This window comes from Mya arenaria, chromosome 1 (assembly GCF_026914265.1).
Source record: "Mya arenaria isolate MELC-2E11 chromosome 1, ASM2691426v1".
Lineage (NCBI taxonomy): Eukaryota > Metazoa > Mollusca > Bivalvia > Myida > Myidae > Mya > Mya arenaria.
Window position 1 is genome coordinate 28,314,494 of NC_069122.1, and position 26,227 is coordinate 28,340,720.

General features: G+C 39.2%; 2 protein-coding genes across 5 annotated transcripts in view; one reads left to right on the forward strand and one right to left on the reverse strand.

The window, feature by feature from the left end:
* LOC128202677 (uncharacterized) overlaps positions 1 to 5,473 on the reverse strand; it is a 35,509-nt gene extending 30,036 nt beyond the window's left edge. Inside the window, exons 1-4 of one of the 4 annotated variants that reach the window (XM_052904000.1) lie at positions 5,398 to 5,473; positions 3,471 to 3,538; positions 1,156 to 1,179; positions 516 to 719 (exon numbers count right to left, since the gene is read on the reverse strand). In XM_052904000.1, the coding sequence (XP_052759960.1) occupies positions 516 to 719; positions 1,156 to 1,179; positions 3,471 to 3,534 (292 nt within the window). In that variant the 5' untranslated portion in view covers positions 3,535 to 3,538; positions 5,398 to 5,473. The remainder of the gene's footprint in view (positions 1 to 515; positions 720 to 1,155; positions 1,180 to 3,470; positions 3,539 to 5,397) is intronic. The other 3 variants (XM_052903841.1, XM_052903762.1, XM_052903923.1) reach the window with 3 other exon arrangements.
* A 12,361-nt stretch (positions 5,474 to 17,834) lies between these two features.
* On the forward strand, positions 17,835 to 18,367 carry LOC128226011 (uncharacterized). Its single transcript, XM_052935911.1, has 2 exons — positions 17,835 to 18,023; positions 18,128 to 18,367. Exons 1-2 carry the CDS (start codon positions 17,835 to 17,837, stop codon positions 18,365 to 18,367), a joined length of 429 nt encoding a protein of 142 aa, XP_052791871.1.
* Positions 18,368 to 26,227: the final 7,860 nt, after the last annotated feature.

Here is a 26,227-nt window from a genome sequence, read left to right on the forward strand (position 1 = left end):
GACTGTGCAGGTTTGTCGCAATAGTGAGTAGGAAAGTAAGCAAGTTAAGTCATCGGCGACTATGCAGGTTTGTCGCATTGGTGAGTAGTCAAGTAGGCAAGTAGGCAAGTAAAGTCATCGGCGAATTATATGTTCGTTTGTCTTTTCATGAAAACAATTAACTAAAGAAACAAAACGACAAAAGTGTAACAGCAGCGATAAGTCTACAAAGGGCTTAATGCTATAAGATTGCAACGGAACCATTCGCAGTAACCTTATCAGCATTATAAATTAGCCCATCAGCATTACAAGTTCTAATCAAAAGGCGTAACTGTTACGCATGGTAATATTTATGACTATGTTCATAACCTCAACATTTTTATATTGTTTGTTAGTTAGCCCAGCATTACATAAACGTATTTTGACCTTAGATATGTTCGGTACGCCTAGATCGAATTACTTGGATGACATCAATTACCCCAGGGAGATGTCGGGATGGAACCATTTACCCACATTGTAATGACGTAACAACTTACTGATGCTGCAGTTGACGTTTTTTTGCGAGTCACATAAAATTGTCCTCTCAACCTGGAGACCCGCCCAAAAGGTGCCGTAGGCGCAATGCATGACAATGGCAGTATACTGGTTGCCCGGGGCCACCTCTTCGCACATGATGAAGCGCCGGCAGTCAGTTTCGTCTGCTAGGTAGCACAGCTCCGTACGGCATTTGTTTCGGCACACTAGGAATGTTTTAAGGAGGTTTTAGAGCGTCTGCATTGGACGGATGGTAAAGACATAAAATGCATACGATTAACGTCCAATAACGTTAATAAAAATGATTGTTAAACATTCAAATAAATGGACAGCATACTGACGGTACTATCAACGTTTATTTTATTCAGGACAGGTAGTAGACCAGCTTTGACTCATTATTCTTAAAATATCAAGTATCAGTTTGGAAAACGGGGAATGTGATCCGATGTGTGTTGGATTTATCTGCCGTTATTTCATTCAAAATAAGGAGAAACGCAACTTCTTTTTATGACGTCAAGTCAGCGCAGCCTACAAGGCGCGCGCGATTCCCCTTGCAGATTTCTTTGATTATGTTTTGACTATTTTTGTCTATTGTTAATATGTAAAATAAATGCTTTACAATTCCAGCACTGTCATACTCACGCCTGGTAAAAGCAGTGTCTGCAACTGAAAAATAGTGCCCTGTGAGTGACAGTGGAGAAATAATTTCAGTGAAATTAACATGTATGCCTTATACTATTAAACTCAAGACATACTTATGCTTTGCATCAAGTTCTATTCACCGCGAGTGCTCATATTTAAGATATTTCTTGATATCTGTCAAACTATGTATTGTATTTCAATTATCACTCGAAGGTTATTAATTTCATTTATAAATATTTTAAGTCAAAATACATCAATCTTAGAATACTTATCCGAACCTGGTGCTGCTTTCTCTGGGTGAAAAAAATATCAAAAGTCTTTAACAACATTTTATTTTTTGTCTTGGAACGAACCAATTTTTGCGTAAATCCATGGAAACCAGTGATATAAGACTGCTGACAAAATTTAGATCGCAGAATTTCATATTTAAGTTAAAAAAATCATGTTTTATGCATTTTACTTGAACCGTTAGTAACGGTTTAAACAATAAAACATTAATTTTCGAACGGAAATATGCAAATCTGCGCTCTGATCTTTTGTCAGCAATCTTTTATCATTGGATTTTAGATATTTACGCAAAAAAAAAATCCTCTTTCCAAGACAAAAAAAATGTAAAAACGGTAAATCTGTGAGAGTGCAGCTTTAATCATTGCTTTAAAATATGTAACCATGTTCTCGTTAATGACAATTATAATAATCCAATGTCGAAAAACATATACCGACAAAACACACTTCTAAAGATCAATGTTTTTAAGTGATTGTCATAAATCTTGTATATTTCGAAACACGATGCAACAGTACAGCGATCGAGATTATAAATCATTATCTTTTACTTCAAAGAATCATTAAACAGTTGTCAGTGAGTTTAACCAATGGCAACAGACTACACACGTATCCACAGGATCGGATTAAGAAGACCCATTCACAACGTGTGTAAAGGGTAAAATGCTGATAAATTCAAAATGCATTTCGACTGCCTTTTCCTAAGAGATACAATTACCTACAAATCATTTTTGATGACGACGTAATATTTAAAATCATCTCAAATTAAGAGTGAGGGAATATGATACGTGTGCAGTCTGTGTGACATGTGAGATGATATTCCATTTCTTGAAAAAGTAAATTTCAGAAATCTGACCTAATTCATACAGAGCATTTAATTCAGCACATAAAAATCCTCAAAGTATATCAGTGTGTGTATACCACGTGATAAATTACGTCATATATGCTACATCGGAAGGCAAGTATTTGCTTAAAATGAAGACTTAAATCAAAGATAATTTTTCATTTACAACACCATTTTAAATAAAAACAAAGGGCAGTCTATGCCGCTTAAAGAGCCCCACATGTGTTTTATTACCGAAAATTGATGAGGTCATTCGTTATATCAAACACTTCGACAAACCTGTTTCCAAAATAATGTTGTGACAGTGCTCCGTCAGACGGCCGTATTGTGAAAAGGTTTGTCGAAGTGTTTTAAGAAACTAAACTCTCAATCAAATTTTGGTAAAAGACCGAAGGTGGGGCTCCATAAGCGGCGTAGACTGTGCTATATTTCATTTTAAATGGTTAAGAAATAGTGAAGTTTTCTTGGTTTAAAGTCTTATTTCAAATCAAACTATTGCCTTCCGACGTAGAATTTATGAAGCAATTTATCACGTGGTATACACACACTGAATGGTTAAAGCGTCAGGCCGTCTGAAATCACTCTGACATCCGGTGAAATTCACAGAAATAAATTGGACAAAAATAACTTTCATTTGTCACTATAAGTAATAGTAAGATGACATGAAGTAAATTATTAATGAAAAAGAGAGGACGGAGTGAGCGTAGCGATCGAGCCCTTCTTAATCATTAATGTATAACTCCAAGTCAACTTACTGACAAATACTACTACCTCATTCACTGATAGATTGTCAACGCAAAACCTAACGCTTCGAGTGTTTATCAGATGAGTCCCTGTAGGCGGACCTTTAAACATCGAATGTTTAATTTTTTAATGACCAGACCATCTAGTCTAGTTTTAATTGCCCATCTGCAATATAATTGCCTAAAATTGTTGGTTCTGTTCTAAACTTATCTAATACAGCCTATTGGTCAGGGTAACACCTGTTTAGTCATAAATTGTACTGCTGTGCATGGTTGTGATTTTCCTTTTAACAACCTGCACTGACTCAGGAATTACTCAACAACTATTTAAGCAAAAATAATCACTAATACATGTCAAACATTCGAACCAGTCGGATGCAGGTCATCCCGCTGGTTTACCACGGCAGAGTATATTTTTTAAAAAACTATGTCTTGTTTCTACTCACCGTCCTGGCCCTGGAGCCCTTGCACACCCAACAACACAAATACACACACAAGCATCAACATCATGGTTCTGAAAGATAATATATGCTGTAGTGTAAGAGTGTGTTCCTCGAAACAGTTTATAAACAACTCGGTTTAAGGATATCGGTTGGAACAATAATATCCTTCAAGAAAATCAATACACAATAATTATGCTTTTGTACAAGTGTCATTTGACTACAGAGAACGTCTCCGATTAAACTAATACATTTATTTTTCGATGTTTCAATCAATTACCAGCTAATATTCATCTTTAAAGAACTTGAAATGAAGTTTCATACAAAACAACTAACAAAAATAATATTCAATATTCAGGATTCTGGTCTTATTACTCAAATATGTTTAATGTTTAAACTCTAGACGTCATAAATTACCGCTTTGCCCTATCAACGGTACCCTTTACTTATATATAAATTATGATATGTGTTGTACCTTGATATTTAACAAGTGTCAATTGCATGATTCAAATATATATATACTTTCACCTGACTTAAAAAAACAAACAAACTTTGAGTGATATGAAATGGAGATCATGGAACAAAAAGCCCCTAAATACATGGTAAAACCACAGTAAAGCCATGGTAAAACCACAGCAAATGCGTTAAAACGTTTCAAAGATTGAACGATCACGCAAGAAATACATGCTGTTGAAACTCTTAATATGTGCAAAGTTTTTTTTTATATCAGATGATTTCTAGCAAATAAGATTAGTTAAAAAACAAAAATGATGATGTTGTGTTATTATCGTTTTTCAACGCGTTTAATGTTTCAAGCTTATTCCCTTGATGGTGAAAGATTGAATGTTGTAATTGAAATAACCATATGGTATGAAGTATGATAGCAAATAACAAAGAACAACCAATTGTATGCAATCAATCTCAATGAATGCATAAGACGTTATAGTAATTGTGATCAATTATAAAGTTGTTTATCGATTTTTTTTATTTTAATTATATCGTAAATGTCATATTGCCAATTATGATTTTATGACGTAAATAGCAATGAAATATTGTATAAAGCTAGAGTGTGAAGTATTTTTAAACTCAGGCAGTCTTGCATGGTAACGGTTTGTTTTTTCCCAGGCGCTTAGTTTTAGCATTCCATGAAACTCTTAAAATATATTGCGGAAACCATTCTGTCTTTAAAACTGATAAAAATTGCATGAACTGAATTCCAGAGTTTTATGCGAACCTTTGCATCAAGGATATGTACACGCACTTTAGAAATGAATGTAAAAACAGTATGTTTCAAAGTGGCGTATCATCAACCATTTCAACGGTTGTTCTTATTATTTCTACTTATTTAAGAGTATAATACACAAACAATGTAATTATAAGTTGTGAAATGCTAGGATGTGTAACAGGTACATGTCTAGAGTTATCAATTTGGTTGTTCGCAACCGACGCCACAGACTTACAGTTAAAGCGCTTCTTATTACCAGCTCATTTTTGAAAAACACATATTTTAGCATTGTGTACGAGATGATAGTATTTGGAACATCTAGTAAAATACGCATCAGGTCTTTCATTTTTGTTTTTGACAATGAATTTAAAAAAAACATTTATTTTAATAGACATGAAATAATTTTCATATTAGATATTAAATAGTTCTGATAAATACCCAATGCGTCATATTTAGACACAACTCTATCGAATGGACATGTCTTCATCTCTTGCATATTATAAATTCAGTTAATACTTTATAGTGTTTTGTTTGCATGATGTTAGTTTAAGGAAAATATTCGAATCTTTTTGTTAAACTTTATATTTTTGATATTCTTTATTTCAACAGCTATTATTTCGCGTGTGAATCAAAGAATGTATTTTTTTTTTTAAATATTTTCTAAGTTTTCAAGTTAAAGCTGTTAGATAATAGAGACATGTTGATTACCTGTTGGGATGCGATATCCAAACCTACCAAATCCTCAACTGCAACCGAACTGAATTCTGCCTCATATCAAGTATGCCTAGTGCATAAAAAAAATGCGATTTGATATGAGAATTTACATGAATATGCTTAAAATCACGTGAAAAGTACATTTTCAAAACCACAATAACCGAAGGTAATCATGAACACCAAAGGCGTTTAACCAAATCCGTTGATGTAATTAGACAAACTTTGTAATATGTATTGCAAAAATATCCTGAAAACAGTATTGAAGGTTAAATTACCGGTGTCAGTCATGCTTATTTTGCATATTTTAAATTCATTTAATCATCATTAAAGACAGCGAAAGCATTTTTCTTAGTTTTTAATAATTACTGCCAAGTCCGCATGATAACAGCATGCCTTCAACGCGCTATTTAGCATATGCTTTGATAAAAACTGTATGGCAAAAACACATAATTTTACCTTATGTAGAAAACGTTATGTTTTAGCGGGTATGTGTTAGATGAAATTTCGCTTCTCGTATGAATAACCAAACACCTGGCAACCAGAGTCAAGGAGGAAATCAAGTTGTATATGTGTGTGCGACATATAACAGGTTGTAGGCCACTTTTGTGTGAGAGCACTAACCGCAGTGTAACTTTTCCTTCCACTCTTTAAAAATAAGGGTAACTCTGATGATCAAGAAAGGGATAACAATGTCAAGTTGTTTGGGGAAATTGTTGACTTCAGTCATCAATAAAATATTGATGGCTTCTAAGAAGATCCAAACTTACTGATCGAGGAACAAGCAGATGTTCGTGCAAAGTCTGGTATTGTTGGTCATATTTTCGCTCTCGCAATGCTGGAAGACTTTTACCTATCAAAATACAATCGAATGTATTTTTCTTTTATTGACTACCGTATTAATGTGAGGGTTTTAGATGGGTAGATGATGTAATATAGTATTTGATGGGGGGTGATAATGTGATATTGTTTTGGATGGGTAGATGATGTGATATGGTATTGGTTTAGTAGATGATGTGATATGGTATTGGTTTAGTAGATAATGTGATATAGTATTGTTTGGGTAGATAATGTGATATGGTATTGGATGGGTAGATAATGTGATATAGTATTGGATGGGTAGATGATATAGCATGGAACTGGTTTAGTAGATGGTGTGATATGGTATTTGATGGGTGGATAGTATGAGATATAGTATTGGTTTAGTAGATGATGTGATATATTATTGGATGGGTAGATAATGTGACATGGTATTGGATGGGTAGATGATGTGATATGGTATTGGATAGGTAAATAATGTGATTTGGTATTGGATGGGTAGATAATGTGATATAGTACTGGATGGGTAGATGGTATGCTATAGTATTGGCTGGGTAGATGATATACCATAGTATTGGTTTAGAAGATGATGTGATATGGTATTGGATGGGAAAATGATGTGACATGGTATTTGATGGGTAGATAGTATGAGATATAGTATTGGTTTAGTAGATGATGCGATATATTATTGGATGGGTAGATGATGTGATATGGTATTGGATGGGTAGATGATGTGAAATGGTATTGGATGGGTAGATGATGTGATATGGTATTGGATTGGTAGATAGTATGATATAGTATTGGCTGGGTAGATGATATAGCATGGTACTGGTTTAGCAGATGATGTAATTTGGTATTTGATGGGTAGATAGTTTGAGATATAGCATTGGTTTAGTAGATGATGTGATATATTATTGGATGGGTAGATAATGTGATATGGTATTGGATGGGTAGATGATTTGATATGGTATTGGATGGGTAGATGAAGTGATACAGTATTGGATGGGTAGATGATGTGATATGGTATTGGATAGGTAAATAATTTGATATGGTATTGGATGGGTAGATAATGCGATATAGTATTGGATGGGTAGATGATGTGATATGGTATTGGATGGGTAGATGATGTGATATGGTATTGGATTGGTAGATGATGTGATATAGTATTGGATGGGTAGATGATGTGATATGGTATTGGTTTAGTAGATTATGTGATATGGTATAGGATGGGTATATGATGTGATAAGGTATTGGATGGATAGATGATGTGATATAGTATTGGATGGGTAGATGATATGATATGGTATCGGATGGGTGGACAATGTGATATAGTATTAAATTGGTAGATGATATGATATGGTATTGGATGGGTAGATAATGTGATATAGTATTAGATGGGTAGATAATGTGATATGGTATTGGTTGGGTAGATGATGTGACATGGTATTGGATTGGTAGATGGACCGATATGGTATTGGATGGGTATATGATGTGATATAGTATTGGATGGGTAGATAATGTGATATAGAGTTGGATAGGTAGATGATGTGATATGATATTGGATTGGTATATAATGTGATATGGTATTGGATGGGTAGATGATGTGATATGGTATTGGATAGGTAGATAATGTGATAAGGTATTTGATGGTTAGATGATTTGATATGGTTTTTGATGGGTAGATGATGTGATATGTTAGTGGCTGGGTAGATGATGTGATAAGGTATTGGCTGGGTAAATAATGTGATATGGTATTGGATGGTAAGATGATGTGATATGGTATTGGCTGGGTAGATAATGTGATATGGTATTGGATGGGTAGATTATTTGATATTGTACTTGATGGGATCTATGTTCTGATTTACCTTCTTTGGGTTGTTGTTGTAACAAAATTATATTTCCTGTAACATAAAAGGAAGTTTTTTACAGGAGGATTTGTTTGTTTAATACCATTGAGTTATGGAATCGTTTCGAATTCTAATGTTTAACCTTTAATCAACGAGAACACCAACTGATCGTTTGGATTATCCCCCATTTATCTGCAAAACACATCTGATTCTGCTCCTACGGGCAACTTGGGTTTTATCAATTGTAGGTCATTTTAATTGACAAGTGCTACCTGCTCCAAAGGTTTTTGTAGCGGTGACATTGACATTCAGAAATCTTTATTTCGGTTCTGCCATGTAGCCGGTTCTTGCAGGATGTAAGCCATACCATATTGTCTTACTACGATACAGTGTGTGGGGCCGTTCCACATCAATGAAAACAGTCTTTCCAAGTGTTGCTCTAAATCACTTCGCATTTTCAGTTCGTACCGCTGGTCAAAATCGGGTGGCATATCTGAAATCTGTTCATTGATTTCCTGTCTCTCTTTTAATATTTGTTCAACTTCCTGCACCAAACAGCACCGAAGATGATAAACCCCCAGTCAGCCATTACGGCTTTCCTCCGCACTAAATAATGTAAAGCTCCAGATTTAAGTGTATTTGTAAGCGGACAAATTTGCTGTTTTCTTAGTTCTCAAGGACTCGTTCAAAACAGATATTTGACAGTCATTTAGAGAAACACCTTTGTTGTTCTTTTCAAATTAGGTTGTGGCATCTGCACTAAACATTTCTTGCAAAACATGACGCGTTTCCGAACTTTAATTTTGAAAACGATCATCATTATCGTCGCTACTAGGGGTATTATGCATTTCATTTTCTTTTTTATCAGACAAAACGTGATTTCTATTGCAACAGAAATATTGTAAATGCCTTCCTGTCCAAGTGGGAAAAAATGGATCTTGCGATAAACAAAGAAGTTTGCAATCTAGAGATATGGAACTTTGTATACAAGTGGCTTAGGGCCAAAGACACATATAATACATGCACACCATTTAAGTTCCTAGTTGCTTTGGCAACACAACTGATAGGTGATTACTGAATTGCTAGGAAAGTTATTGTTTGTCTCCATGTACATTTTAACACTTCAGATGTCCCATTTCCACTCAATTCTTTTAAAAAGGATTAAAATTAAACTTGGTACAAATGTTTGTCTTTCTAAGACAACAAGTTCATTTGGAAAGTACAATATAGGTCATGTGGTTAAAAAGTGTTAACAATCTAAAGGCATTCATCATCATCATCATCATCATCATCATCATCATCATCATCATCATCATCATCATCATCATCATCATCATCGTTACATTGTTAGTTTAATAATGTCTTACTCCACCAGAGGAAAGGAGACATGTTGGTAGCGTGCTTTCTGTCAGGATGTATGTATCGTGTATGAATGGATGGATGTTACAAAATTTGTCCTCAAAAGCAAAAGTGCTAGAGTGATTTCAGTGATACTTCACATGAATATAAGTACCAATCTTACAGAAGTAGTGCATTGATATAGGCATTCCTGCTTGGGTTATATTTTGCATTGATGACCCTTTGATTATTTGAAAAAATATTAGTTTGTCAGAGCTTTCTTTGCATTATATAAACAAACACGTCTTGAACAATCATACAGTTGTATATATTCAATCAAATTTTACATTCAATTCAGCTTATAATGTCGTTGCTATTAACAATCTAATAATTCAGTAGGTAATGCCCGTTCAAGAATTGTACAAAACAGTTCGGATTACAAAACCAGGAATAAAAACAAATCAATCATTCTATCGTTCTATAACTCTCATTCACTGCCAAACAACTCCACGAACTCGTCTACCCAGAGTGTCTTCACACATTTGGAGAACTTCAACTGTGAAGAGAAGAAATAAAACCACATTTACTTGGTCTGTCACATGAATTCGCAACATCAGAAATTACAGACACCTTATAAGCAGTTCAATTGCTATTACACTAGACTAGACTAGAAAAACTAGACTAAAATGTTAATAACAGCCAAGGAGTCAAGCTCTTGAAACGAAATTAATAGTCGAAAAAATAACATTGATTCATTAGGTTTGTAGGTTTATATATGGAAATTATAATGGACTCAGAAAGTTAAACCAACAAAATTATTTTCATATTAATGGTATTAAACTTACGAAGGCTTTGAATATGAATAACATACTTACGAAAAATGTGACTATTGGTTGAAATAAAATGACAAATTACAATATCCTTTGGTTTGAACCTTGGAATATAGCCCATTGATTTAACCCTACTATGAACGTCATTTCATACAGTAGCCCAGTGATTGAACCCGAGTATGAACGTCATCTCATACAGTAGCCCAGTGATTTAACCCTAACATGAACGTCATCTCATACAGTAGTGCAGTGATTTAACCCTAGTATGACCGTCATCTCATAAAGTAGCCCAGTGATTTTACCCTATTTTGAACATCATCTCATACAGGAGCCCAGTGATTTACCTCTTATATGAACGTCCTCCCAAAGAGTAGCCAAGTGATTTAACCCTAGTATGATCGTCATCTGATAAAGTAGCCCAGTGATTTAACCCAAGTATGAACGTCATCACAAATAGTAGACCAGTGATTTAACCCTAGTATAAACGTCATCTCATACAGTAGCCCTGTGATTTAACCCTAGTATGAACGTCATCTCATACAGTAGCCCTGTGATTTAACCCTAGTATAAAAGTCATCTCAAACAGTAGCCCAGTGATTTAACCCTAGTATAAACGACTTCACATACAGTAGCCAAATGATTTACCTCTAATATGAACGTCATTCCAAATAGTATCCCAGTGATTTAACCCAAGTATAAACATCATCTCATACAGTAGCCCAAAGATTTAACCCTAAAATGAAGATAATCTCATACAGTAGCCCATTGATTTAACCCTAGTGTGAACGTCATCTCATACTGTAGCCCAGTGATTTAACCCTAATATGAACGTCATCTAATATTAAAATGAACGTCGTCTCATACAGTAGCCCAATGATTTAACCCTAGTATGAACGTCTTCTCATACAGTAGCCCAGTGATTTAACCCTTGTATGAATGTCATTTGATACAGTTGTCCAGTGATTTAACCCTAGTATGAACGTCTTCTCATACAGCTGTCCAGTGATTTAACCCTAGTATGAACGTCATCTCATACTGTAGCCCAGTGATTTAACCATATTATGAACGTCATCTAATACTAAAATGTACGTCGTTTCATACAGTAGCCCAATGATTTAACCCTAGAATGAACGTCTTCTCACACAGTAGCCCAGTGATTTAACAACTGTATGAACGTCATCTGATACAGTTGTCCAGTGATTTAACCCTAGTATGAACATCATCTCATACAGTAGCCCAGTGATTTAACCCTAGTATGAACATCTTCTCATACAGTAGCTGTGTGATTTTACCCTAATATAAACGTCATCTCATACAGTAGCCGTGTGATTTTACCTTAGTATGAACGTCTTCGTATACAGTAGACCAGTGATTTAACCCTAGTATAAACGTCATCTCATACAGTAGCCGTGTGATTTTATCCTAGTATGAACGTCATCTCATACAGTAGCCCAGTGATTTAACCCTATTTTGAACGTCTTCTGATACAGTAGCCCAGTGATTAAACCCTTGTATGAACGTCATCTCATACAGTTGTCCAGTGATTTAACCCTAGTATGAACGTCATCTCATAATATAGCCCAGTGATTTAACCCTAGTATGAACGTCTTCTCATACAGTAGCCCAGTGATTTAGCCCAAGTATGAACGTCATCTCATACAGTAGCCCAGTGATTTAACCCTAGTATGAACGTCATCTCACACAGTAGCCCAGTGCTTTAACCATAGCATAAACGTCATCTCATACAGTAACAGAATGATTTAACCCTAGTATGAACGTCATCTCATACTGAAGCCCAGTGATTTAACCCTTGCATGAACGTTATCTCATACAGTTGGCTAGTGACTTAACCCTAGAATGAACGCCATCTCATACAGAAGCCCAGTGATTTAACCCTAGTATGAACATCTTCTCATACAGTAGCTGTGTGATTTTACCCTAATATAAACGTCATCTCATACAGTAGCCGTGTGATTTTACCTTAGTATGAACGTCTTCGTATACAGTAGACCAGTGATTTAACCCTAGTATAAACGTCATCTCATACAGTAGCCGTGTGATTTTATCCTAGTATGAACGTCATCTCATACAGTAGCCCAGTGATTTAACCCTATTTTGAACGTCTTCTGATACAGTAGCCCAGTGATTAAACCCTTGTATGAACGTCATCTCATACAGTTGTCCAGTGATTTAACCCTAGTATGAACGTCATCTCATAATATAGCCCAGTGATTTAACCCTAGTATGAACGTCTTCTCATACAGTAGCCCAGTGATTTAGCCCAAGTATGAACGTCATCTCATACAGTAGCCCAGTGATTTAACCCTAGTATGAACGTCATCTCACACAGTAGCCCAGTGCTTTAACCATAGTATAAACGTCATCTCATACAGTAACAGAATGATTTAACCCTAGTATGAACGTCATCTCATACTGTAGCCCAGTGATTTAACCCTTGCATGAACGTTATCTCATACAGTTGGCTAGTGACTTAACCCTAGAATGAACGCCATCTCATACAGAAGCCCAGTGATTTAACCCTAGTATGAACATCATCTCATACAGTAGTCCAGTGCTTTAACCATAGTATAAACGTCATCTAATACAGTAGCAGAATGATTTAACCCTAGTATGAACGTCATCTCATACTGCAGTCCAGTGATTTAACCCTTGCATGAACTTTATTTCATACAGTTGGCCAATGATTTAACCCTAGTATGAACGTCATCTCATACAGTAGCCCAGTGATTTAACCCTAGTATGAACGTCATCTCATACAGTAGCCCAGTGATTTAACCCTAGTATGAAAGTCACCTAATACAGTTATCTAGTGATTTAACCCTAGTATGAACGTCATCTCATACTGTAGCCAAGTGATTTAACCCTAGTATGAACGTCATCTTATAACCCTAGTATGAACGTCATCTCATACAGTAGCCCAATGATTTAACCCTAGTATGAAAGCCATCTCATACAGTAGCTCAGTGATTTTACCATAGTATGAACGTCATCTCATACATTAGCCCAGTGTTTTAACACTAGTAAGAACGTTATCTCATACAGTAGCCAAGTGATTTAACCATAGTATAAACGTCATCTCATACAGTAGCCGTGTGATTTTACCCTAGTATAAACGTCATCTCATACAGTAGCCCAGCGATTTTACCCTAGTGTGAACGTCTTCGCATACAGTAGCCCAGTGATTTAACACTAGTATGAACATCATCTCATAGAGTAGCCCAGTAATTTAACCCTAGTATGAACGTCATCTCATACAGTAACCCTGTGATTTAACCCTTGTATGAACGTCATCTCATACAGAAGCCCAGTGATTTACCTCTTATATGAACGTCATCCCAAAGAGTAGCCAACTGATTTAACCCTAGAATGATCGTCATTTATACAGTAGCCGTGTGATTTTACCCTAGTAAAAACGTCATCTCATACAGTAACCCTGTAGATTAACCCTTTTATGAACGTCATCTCATACAGTAGCAGAATGATTTAACCCTAGTATGAACGTCATCTCAAACTGTAGCCCTGTGATTTAACCCTTGCATGAACGATATCTCATACAGTTGGAGAGTGTTTTAACGCTAGTATGAACGTCATCTCATACAGTAGCCCAGTGATTTAACCCTAGTATAAACGTCCTCTCATACAGTAGCCCAGTGCTTTAACCATAGTATAAACGTCATCTCATACAGTAGCAGAAGATTTAACCCTAGTATGAACGTCATCTCATACTGTAGCCCAGTGATTTAATCCTTGCATGAACGTTCATACTAGGGTAAAATCACACGGCTACTGTATGAGATGACGTTTGTACTATGGTTAAATCACTGGGCTACTGTATGCCAAAACCTCCATACTAGGGTAAAATCACTGGGCTTATGTATGAGATGACGTTTATATTAGGGTAAAATCACACGGCTACTGTATGAGATGACGTTTGTACTATGGTTAAATCACTGGGCTACTGTATGAGAAGACCTCCATACTAGGGTAAAATCACTGGGCTACTGTATGAGATTACGTTTATATTAGGGTAAAATCACACGGCTACTGTATGAGATGACGTTTGTACTATGGTTAAATCACTGGGATACTGTATGAGAAGATGTTCATACTAGGGTTAAATTACTGGGCTACTGTATGAGATGATGTTCATACTAGGGTTAAATCACTGGACAACTGTATCAGATGACGTTCATACAATGGCTAAATCACTGGGCTACTGTATGAGAAGACGTTCAGCCTAGGGTTAAATTATTAAGCTACTGGATGAGACGACGTACATTCTAGTATTAGATGACGTTCATATTAGGGTTAAATCACTGAGCTACAGTATGAGATGACGTTCATACTCGGGTTAAATCATTGGACAACTGTATGTGATGTCGTTCATACTAGGGTTAAATCACAGGGCTACTGTATGAGATGTCGTTCATACTAGGGTTAAATAATGGCCTATTGTATGAAATGTCGTTCATGCTCTGGTTAAATCACAGGGCTACTGTATGAGATGTCGTTCATACTAGGGTTAAATCACAGGGCTACTGTATGAGATGTCGTTCATACTAGGGTTAAATCACTGGCCTACTGTATGAGATGACGTTCTTTTCTAGGGTTAAATCACAGGGCTACTGCATGGGATGTCGTTCATACCAGGGTTAAAGCATTTGGCTAATGTTCGGGATGACGTTCATACTAGGGTTAAATCACTGTACTATTATATGAGATGACGTTCGTACTAGGGTTAAATCACTGTACTACTGTATGTGATGTCGTTCATACTAGGGTTAAATCACAGGTCTACTGTATGAGTTGTCGTTCATACTAGGATTAAATCACTTGGCCTACTGTATGAGATGACGTTCATGCTAGGGTTAAATCACAGGGCTACTGTATGAGATGTCGTTCATACCAGGGTTAAATCATTGGGCTACTGTATGAGATGACGTTTATACTATGGTTAAATCACTGGGCTACTGTATGCGAAGACCTCCATACTAGGGTAAAATCACTGGGCTACTGTATGCGAAGACCTCCATACTAGGGTAAAATCACTGGGCTACTGTATGCGAAGACCTCCATACTAGGGTAAAATCACTGGGCTACTGTATGCGAAGACCTCCATACTAGGGTAAAATCACTGGGCTTATGTATGAGATGACGTTTGTACTATGGTTAAATCACTGGGCTACTGTATGCGAAGACCTCCATACTAGGGTAAAATCACTGGGCTTATGTATGAGATGACGTTTATACTATGGTTAAATCATTGGGCTACTGTATGCGAAGACCTCCATACTAGGGTAAAATCACTGGGCTTATGTATGAGATGACGTTTGTACTATGGTTAAATCACTGGGCTACTGTATGAGAAGTTGTTCATACTAGGGTTAAATCACTGGACAACTCTATGAGATGACGTTCATATAAGGGTAAAATCACTGGGCTACTGTTCATCTAGTTCATCTAGTTAAGGTTTTGCGTGCAAGCACGCATAGCTTAATATCTCAGCAACTGCTTTAGGTATTGCATTGAGACTTGATACAATGGTACTCAACCAACCAATCTACTTAATTTACCAAATAAGATAACTATAGTTTGCATTTAATGCAAATAATTGCCCTTTATTATTCAACTCAGAAATTCTGGTTAAGGTTTTGCATGTAAGCACACATAGGTTAATATCTCAGCAACTACTGGATGAATTGCATTGAGACTTCATAAAATGGTACTCAACCATCCAATCTACGTAAATAACCAAGTAAGATAACTCTAGTTTGCATTAAATTCAAGAAATGGCCTTTTTATTCAACATAGAAATTCTGGTTAAGGTTTTGCATGCTACCACTTTTTAGTCAATGCTTCAGCAAATACATCATGTATTGCATAGAAACTTTACACACAGGCTCCCAACCATTTAACCTTCTTATTAAATCAAGTAAGATAACTCTATCTTTCATATTGTATAATTTTTGCCCCTTTATTATGCGACTTAGAAATTCTGGTTACGGTCTTGCATGTTAGCATATGTATAGGATAATATCTGAGCAACTACTTGATGTATTGCATTGAGACTTTATACAATGGTATTCAACCACCCAGTCTAATTGAATAATAAGTTAGATAACTGTTTTTTGCAAATAATGGCCCTTTATTATTACACTTAAAAATTCTGGTTAAAATTTTGCATGTAACCGCATTTATGTTAATATCTCAGCACATCATGTATTGCATTGAAATCTAATCTAACAGTGATCCATGCATGTTTCGCCAAAACTTTTCAATCCTTACACTAAAAAAGGGCGGAATAGTCGAGCGCGCGAGCTGTCTCTGTGACAGCTCTTGTTTATTACAGTAACCATTAAATAATATAAGGTAATTAACACTAAATATGTTTAATATGTGTTTGTTTGATTAAGCTACTTGTTATAATTTTACATATAAACTCTTTATTGAAATAAATGACTGCATCTCAGTTCAAATTTGTTTCTGTGCCCACTGCACTCCGGGGAAGTGCCCAACTGTCCACTTGAAGTGATGACACATGCATTCTGGTTGGTTATGGGTGATAACTCACTGATGACAGTATCTTGAAAGCTGGATTGAAGCGGGTGATCAAAGTGTATGGAACTAAGCACCTTTAGGTAAATATATAGATAATGCTTGTATTGATGACAAAAAGTGATCTAAATGTATGAAACTTTACATGTTTTAGTTTTGGTACAATTGTATAGATAATAAAATTCTAAATGGCTTATGAATGTACAATAAAAGAAAAAAATCAAATAACATGACTATTATTTTACAAAAAGATACATGATTTGATACTTGATTTGATTATGCATACATTCTTAACTAAAATAAGAGACTCCATCTGTTTCACTTTTTCAGCTACTGCATTACTAGACGTGTCTTAAACCATCCCACCTTAAAAGATGCCTCTTGCTGTGGAGTTGGCTATGGGTGTACAGGCAATGAAGATGCAACAGCTGAACTTGACCAGGTAAACAAAGTCATTACAATGAAAATGAAATGGATTGTGATTTTGGTATTGCATTTAGCTGATGATTGTAACGTTGATGATGATGGTGCTGGTGGTTGTTGTGATGATGATGTTGATGATGATGATGATGATGGTAATGATGATTATCCCTAAGCTAACATTTGAAGCTCTTTAAAAGTCTTGTCAATAGTACCTAAGCTGCTTTTGGTGGTGAGCACAGTGATGGTGGATGTGCTTATGGTGGTAAGCACGGTGGTGGTAGATGTGCTGATGCTGGGAAGCACGGTGGTGGTGGATGTGCTTATGGTGGTAAGCACGGTGGTAGTGGATGTATTTATGGTGGTAAGCACGGTGGTGGTGGATGTACTTATGGTGGTAAGCACGGTGGTGGTGGATGTGCTTATGGTGGTAAGCACGGTGATTGTTGATGTATTTATGGTGGTAAGCATGGTGGTGGTAGATGTGCTGATGCTGAGAATCGCGGTGGTGGTGGATGTGCTTATGGTGGTAAGCACGGTGGTGGTGGATGTGCTGATGCTGGGAAGCACGGTGGTGGTGGATGTACTTGTGGTGGTAAGCACAATGATGGTGGATGTGCTGATGCAGGGAAGCATGGTGGTGGTGGATGTGCTTATGGTGGGAAGCACGGTGGTGGTGGGTGTGCTTATGCTGGGAAGCACAGTGAGGGTGGATGTGTTTATGGTGGTAAGCACGGTGGTGGTGGGTGTGCTTATGCTGGGAAGCACAGTGATGGTGGATGTGCTTATGGTGGTAAGCACGGTAGTGGTGGATGTGCTGATGCTGGGAAGCACGGTGGTGGTGGATGTGCTTATGCTAGGGAGCAAGGTGTTGATTGGTGTGCTTATGCTGGGAAGCACGGTGGTGGTGGATGTACTTGTGGTGGTAAGCACAATGATGGTGGATGTGCTGATGCTGGGAAGCATGGTGGTGGTGGATGTGCTGATGCTAGGGAACACGGTGGTGGTGGGTGTGCTTATGCTGGGAAACACGGTGTAGGTGGATGTGCTTATGGTGGTAAACATGGTGGTGGTGGTGGATGTGCTTATGGTGGCAAGCACGGTGGTAATGATGGTGGTGGTCATGATGGTGATTAGCAAGATGGTAGTGGTGATTGTCATCATGGTTATGAGCACGGTGATGGTTGTGATGGTGATGATGGTGATAAGCACGGTGATGGTGATGGTGGTGATCATGATTGTGGTGATCATGATGGTGATGAGCAAGATGGTAGTGTAGCACGTTTATTTATATAATTTATGTGATATTTGCCTCTTTAATGGTGATATTTATTTCAATTATATACAAGAGTTTTATGAGAATTTGTGACTGCATTGGTTTCATGTTTCAGTGACTAATGGTGGTGAGCACGGAAATGGTGGTGGTGGCGTGCTGATGGTGATAAGCACGGTGATGGTGGTGGTCATGATAGTGATGAGCAAGATGGTAGTGGTGATTGTCATGATGGTTATGAGCTAGATGGTGATTGTCATGATGGTTATGAGCACGGTGATTGAGGTGATGGTGATGATGGTGATAAGCACGATGATGGTGGTGGTCATGATGGTGATGAGCAAGATGGCAGTGGTAATTGTCATGATGGTTATGAGCATGGTGAAGGTGGTGATGGTGATTATGGTGATACGAGTGGTGATGGTCATGGTTATAGTCATGATGGTGATGAATAAGATGGTATTGGTGAATGTCATGATGGTTATAAGCACGGTGATGGTGGTGGAGATGGTCATGATGGTAGTGGTAATTGCAATGAGGGTTTTGAGAATGGTGATGGTGATGATGGTGTTAACCACAGCGATGGTGGTGGTGGTAGTCATGATGGTGATGAGCAAGATGGAAGTGGTGATTCTCATGATGGTTATGAGCACGGTGATGGTGGTGATGGTGATGACTGTGATAAACACGGTGATGGTGGTGGTCATGATGGTTATGAGCACGGTGATGTTGGTGATGGTGATGGTGGTGGTCATGATGGTGATGAGCATGGTGGTGGTTGTGGTGGTGGTCATGATGGTGATGAGCTAGATGGTAGTGGTGATTGTCATGATGGTTATGAGCACGGTGATTGTGGTGATGGTGATGATGGTGATAAGTACGATGATGGTGGTGGTCATGATGGCGATAAGCTTTTGGCATGATAATTATGAGCATGGTGATTGAGGTGATGGTGGTGATGGTGATAAGAATGGTGATGGTGATGGTCATGATGGTGATGAATAAGATGGTAGTGGTGAAGTCATGATGGTTATGAGCATGGTGATGGTGGTGATGGTGATATCCACGGTGATGGTGGTGGTGGTGGTCATGATGGTGATGAGCAAGATGGTAGTGGTGATTGTAATGATGGTCATGAGCACGTTGATGGTGATGATGGTGATGGTGGTGGTCATGATAGTGATGAGCAAGATGATAGTGGTGATTGTCATGATGGTTATGAGCACGGTGATTGTGGTGATGGTGATAAGCACGGTGACAGAGGTGGTCATGATGGTGATGAGCAAGATGGTAGTGGTGATTGTCATGATGGTTATGAGCATGATGATGGTGATAAAGACGGTGATGGTGGTGGTTATGATGGTGATGAGCAAGAAGATAATGGTGAGTGATAGTGATATCAACAGCGATGTTGGTGGGGGTGGTCATGTTGGTGATGAGCAAGATGGTAGTGGTGATAGTCATGATGGTTATGGGCACAGTGATGGTGGGGATAATCACGGTAAGGTAGGTGGTCATGATGTTGATGAGCAATATGGTAGTGGTGATTGTCATATTGGTTATGAGCACGGTTATTGTGGTTGTGGTGGTGGTCATGATGGTGATAAACAAGTTGAAAGTGATAATTGTCATGATGATTATGGGCACGGGGATGTTGGTGATTGTGATGATGGCTATAAGCACGGTGATGGTGGTGTTCATGATGTTGATGAGCAAGATGGTAGTGATGATTGTCATGATGGTTATGAGCACGGTGTTGGTGATGACGGTGATAAGCACAGTAATGGAAGTGGTGGTCATGATGGTGATGAACAAGATGGTATTGGTGATTGTCATGATGGTTATGAGCACGGTGATGTTGGTGATGGTGATGGTGGTGGTCATGATGGTGATGAGCATGGTGGTGGTTGTGGTGGTGGTCATGATGGTGATGAGCTAGATGGTAGTTGTGATTGTCATGATGGTTATGAGCACGGTGATTGTGGTGATGGTGATGATGGTGATAAGTACGATGATGGTGGTGGTCATGATGGCGATAAGCTTTTGGCATGATAATTATGAGCATGGTGATTGAGGTGATGGTGGTGATGGTGATAAGAATGGTGATGGTGATGGTCATGATGGTGATGAATAAGATGGTAGTGGTGAAGTCATGATGGTTATGAGCATGGTGATGGGGGTGATGGTGATATCCACGGTGATGGTGGTGGTGGTGGTCATGATGGTGATGAGCAAGATGGTAGTGGTGATTGTAATGATGGTCATGAGCACGTTGATGGTGATGATGGTGATGGTGGTGGTCATGATAGTGATGAGCAAGATGATAGTGGTGATTGTCATGATGGTTATGAGCACGGTGATTGTGGTGATGGTGATAAGCACGGTGACAGAGGTGGTCATGATGGTAATGAGCAAGATGGTAGTGGTGATTGTCATGATGGTTATGAGCATGATGATGGTGATAAAGACGGTGATGGTGGTGGTTATGATGGTGATTAGCAAGAAGATAATGGTGAGTGATAGTGATATCAACAGCGATGTTGGTGGGGGTGGTCATGTTGGTGATGAGCAAGATGGTAGTGGTGATAGTCATGATGGTTATGGGCACAGTGATGGTGGGGATAATCACGGTAAGGTAGGTGGTCATGATGTTGATGAGCAATATGGTAGTGGTGATTGTCATATTGGTTATGAGCACGGTTATTGTGGTTGTGGTGGTGGTCATGATGGTGATAAACAAGTTGAAAGTGATAATTGTCATGATGATTATGGGCACGGGGATGTTGGTGATTGTGATGATGGCTATAAGCACGGTGATGGTGGTGTTCATGATGTTGATGAGCAAGATGGTAGTGATGATTGTCATGATGGTTATGAGCACGGTGTTGGTGATGACGGTGATAAGCACAGTAATGGAAGTGGTGGTCATGATGGTGATGAACAAGATGGTATTGGTGATTGTCATGCTGGTTATGAGCACGGTGATGTTGGTGATGGTGGTGATGGTGATGATGGTGATAAGCACGGTGATGGTGAAGGTGTTGGTCATGATGGTGATGAGCAAGATGGTAGTGGTGATAAGCATGATGGTTATGAGCATAGTGATGGTGGTGATGGTGATATCCACGATGATGTTGGTGATGGTGGTCATATTGGTGATGGGCAAGATGGTAGTGGTGATTGTCATGATGGTCATGAGCACAGTGATGGTGCTGATGGTGATGATGGTGATTAGCATGGTTATGGTGGTGGTGGTGGTGGTCATGATGGTGATGAGCAAGATGGTAGTGGTGATTATCATGATAGTTATGAGCACGGTGATTGTGGTGATGGTCATGATGGTGAAATCCATGGTCGTGGTGGTGGTCATGATGGTGATGAGCAAGATGGTAGTGGTGATTGCCATGATGGTTATGAGCATGGTGATGGTGATAATGGTGATAAGCACGGTGATGGTGGTGGTGGTGGTTATGACTGGTGATGAGCAAGATGGTAGTGGTGATTGTCATGATGGTTATGAGCATGGTGATGATGATGACGGTGAAAAGCACAGTGATGGTGGTGGCGGTGATAGGGATGATGGCGATAAGCACAGTGATGGTAATGCTCAAGATGGTAGTGGTTATTGTCTTAATGGTTAAGAGCATAATGATGGTGATAAGCACTGTGATGGTGGTGATTATGATGGTAGTAAGCAAGATGGTAGTGGTGATTGTTGTGATGGTTATGAGCATGGTGATGGTGGTGATGGTGATTATGGTGATAAGCACGGTGATTGTGTAGGTGATGGTCATGAAAGTAATGAGCAAGATAGTAGTGGTGATTGTCATGATGGTTATTATCATTGTGATGGTTGTGTTGGTGATATCCACGGTGATGTTGGTGATGAGCAAGATGGTAGTTGTGATTGTCATAATGGTTATGAACACGCTGATGTTGGTGATGTCATGATTGTGATAAGCATGGTGATGGTGGTGTCATAATGGTGATGAGCGCGATGGTAGTTTTGACTGTCATGATGGCTATGAGCAAGAAGATGGTGGTGATGGTGATGATGGTCATAAGCACAGTGATGGTGGTGATGGTCATGATGGTGATGAGCAAGATGGTAGTGGTGATTGTCTTGATGGTTATGAGCACAGTGATGTTGGCGATTGTGATGTTGGTGATTACCACGGTGATGGTGGGTGTGGTGGTCATGATGGTGATGAGCAAGATGGTAGTGGTGATTTTCATGTTGGTTATGAGCACGGTAATGGTGGTTGTGGTGGTGGTCATGATGGTGATAAACAAGATGGAAGTGGTGATTGTCATGATGGTTATGGGCACGGGGATGGTGGTGATTGTGATGATGGCTATAAGCACGGTGATGGTGGTGTTCATGATGGTGATGAGCAAGATGGTATTGGTGATTGTCATGATGGTTATCAGGACGGTGATGGTGGTGATGGTGATGATGTTGATAAGCACGGTGATGGTGAAGGTGTTGGTCATGATGGTGATGAGCAAGATGGTAGTGGTGATTAGCATGATGGTTATGAGCATAGTGATGGTGGTGATGGTGATATCCACGATGATGTTGGTGATGGTGGTCATATTGGTGATGGGCAAGATGGTAGTGGTGATTGTCATGATGGTTATGAGCACGGTGATGGTGGTGATGGTGATTAGCATGGTTATGGTGGTGGTGGTGGTGGTGGTGGTGGTGGTGGTGGTCATGATGGTGATGAGCAAAATGGTAGTTGTGATTATCATGATAGATATGAGCACGGTGATTGTGGTGATGGTCATGATGGTGAAATCCACGGTCATGATTGTGGTCATGATGGTGATGAGCAAGATGGTAGTGGTGATTGCCATGATGGTTATGAACACGGTGATGGTGTTGATGGTCATGATGGTAATAAGCATGGTGATGGTGGTGTCATAATGGTGATGAGCAAGATGGTAGTTGTGACTGTCATGATGGTTATGAGCAAGGAGATGGTGGTGATAGTGATGATGGTAATAAGCACAGTGATGGTGGTGATGGTCATATTGGTGATGACCAAGATGGTAGTGGTGATTGTCATGACGGTTATGAGCACGGTGATGGTGGTGATGGTGATAAAGAAGATGATTGTGATGGTAGTGGTCATGATGGTGATGAGCAAGATGGTAGTGGTGATTGTCTTGATGGTTATGAGCACAGTGATGTTGGCGATTGTGATGTTGGTGATTACCACGGTGATGGTGGGTGTGGTGGTCATGATGGTGATGAGCAAGATGGTAGTGGTGATTTTCATGTTGATTATGAGCACGGTAATGGTGGTTGTGGTGGTGGTCATGATGGTGATAAACAAGATGGAAGTGGTGATTGTCATGATGGTTATGGGCACGGGGATGGTGGTGATTGTGATGATGGCTATAAGCACGGTGATGGTGGTGTTCATGATGGTGATGAGCAAGATGGTATTGGTGATTGTCATGACGGTTATCAGGACGGTGATGGTGGTGATGGTGATGATGGTGATAAGCACGGTGATGGTGAAGGTGTTGATCATGATGGTGATGAGCAAGATGGTAGTGGTGATTAGCATGATGGTTATGAGCATAGTGATGGTGGTGATGGTGATATCCACGATGATGTTGGTGATGGTGGTCATATTGGTGATGGGCAAGATGGTAGTGGTGATTGTCATGATGGTTATGAGCACGGTGATGGTGGTGATGGTGGTTAGCATGGTGGTGGTGGTGGTGGTGGTGGTGGCCATGATGGTGATGAGCAAAATGGTAGTTGTGATTATCATGATAGTTATGAGCACGGTGATTGTGGTGATGGTCATGATGGTGAAATCCACGGTCATGATTGTGGTCATGATGGTGATGAGCAAGATGGTAGTGGTGATTGCCATGATGGTTATGAGCATGGTGATGGTGATATTTGTGATAAGCACGGTGATGGTGGTGGTGGTGGTGGTTATGACTGGTGATGAGCAAGATGGTAGTGGTGATTGTCATGATGGTTATGAGCATGGTGATGATGATGACGGTGAATCGCACGGTGATGGTGGTGGCAGTGGTCGTAATGGTGATGAACAAGATGGAATTGTTGATTGTCAAGATGGTTATGAGCACAGTGGTGGTGGTGGTGATAGGGATGATGGCGATTAGCACAGTGATGGTAATGATCACGATCGTAGTGGTTATTGTCTTAATGGTTAAGAGCATGATGATGGTGATAAGCACTGTGATGGTGGTGATTATGATGGTGATAAGCAAGATGGTAGTGGTAATTGTTGCGATTGTTATGAGCATGGTGATGGTGGTGATGGTGATAAGCACGGTGATTGTGTAGGTGATGGTCATGATGGTGATGAGCAAGATGGTAGTGGTGATTATCATGATGGTTATGAGCACGGTGATGGTGATGATGGTGATAAGCACGGTGATGCTGGTGGTCATGATGGTGATGAGTAAGATGGTAGTGGTGATTGTCATGATGGTTATCAGCAAAGTGATGGTCATGATGGTGATAAGCACTGTGATAGTGGTGATGGTGATGATGGTAATAGGCACGGTGTTAGTCGTGGTAATGGTGATGAGCAAGATGGAAGTAGTGATTGTCATGATGGTTATCAGCACGGTGATGGTCATGATGGTGACAAGCACGGTGATGATGGTGGTCATGATGGTGACAAGCACGGTGATGGTGGTGGTCATGATGGTAATGAGCAAGATAGTAGAGGTGATTGTCATGAAAGTTATCAGCACAATATTGTGGTGATGGTGATAAGCAAGTTGATGGTGGTGATGGTCATGATGATGATGAGCAAGATGGTAGTGGTGATTGTCATAATGGTTATGAGCACGGTGATGGTGATGATGGTGATAAGCACGGTGACAGTGGTGATGGTCATGATGGTGATGAGCGAGTTGATGGTGGTGATGGTGATAAGAACGGCGGTGGATGATGGTGGTGGTGATCAATATGGTAATGAGCAAGATGGTAGTGGTGATTGTCATGATGGTTATGAGCACGCTGATGGTGGTGATTGGGATGATGGTGGTGATGGTCATGATGATGATGAGCAAGATGGTAGTGGTGATTGTTATGATGGTTGTAAGCACTGTGATGGTGGTTATGGTGATAAGCACGGCGGTGTTGGTGAGCATGATGGTGATGTCAGATGAGCAAGATGGAAGTGGTGATTGTTATGGTTGTTATGAGCGCGTTGATGGTGGTGATGGTGATAAGAACGGCGGTGGATGGTGGTGGTGGAGGTCATAATGGTAATGAGCAAGATGCTAATGATGATTGTCATGATGGTTATGAGCTCGGTGATGGTGATATGCACTGTGATGGTGATGATGGTGGTCATGTTGGTGATGAGCAAGATGATATTGGTGATTGCCATGATTGTCATGACCACTGTGATGGTGGTTGTGGTCATGATAGTGATGAGCAAGATGGTAGTGGTGATTGTCATGAGGGTTATGAGCACGGTGATGGTGATAAACACGGTGAAAGTGGTGATGGTCATGATGGTGATGAGCAAGATGGTAGTGGTGATTGTCATAATGCTTTTAGGCACTGTGATGGTGGTGTTGTTGATAAGCACGGTGGTGTTGGTGGGCATGATGGTGATTAGCAAGATGGTAGTGGTGATTGTTATGATGGTTATGAGCGCGTTGATGGTGATAACCACAGTGGCGTTAGTAGGCATGATTGTGATGAGCAAGAT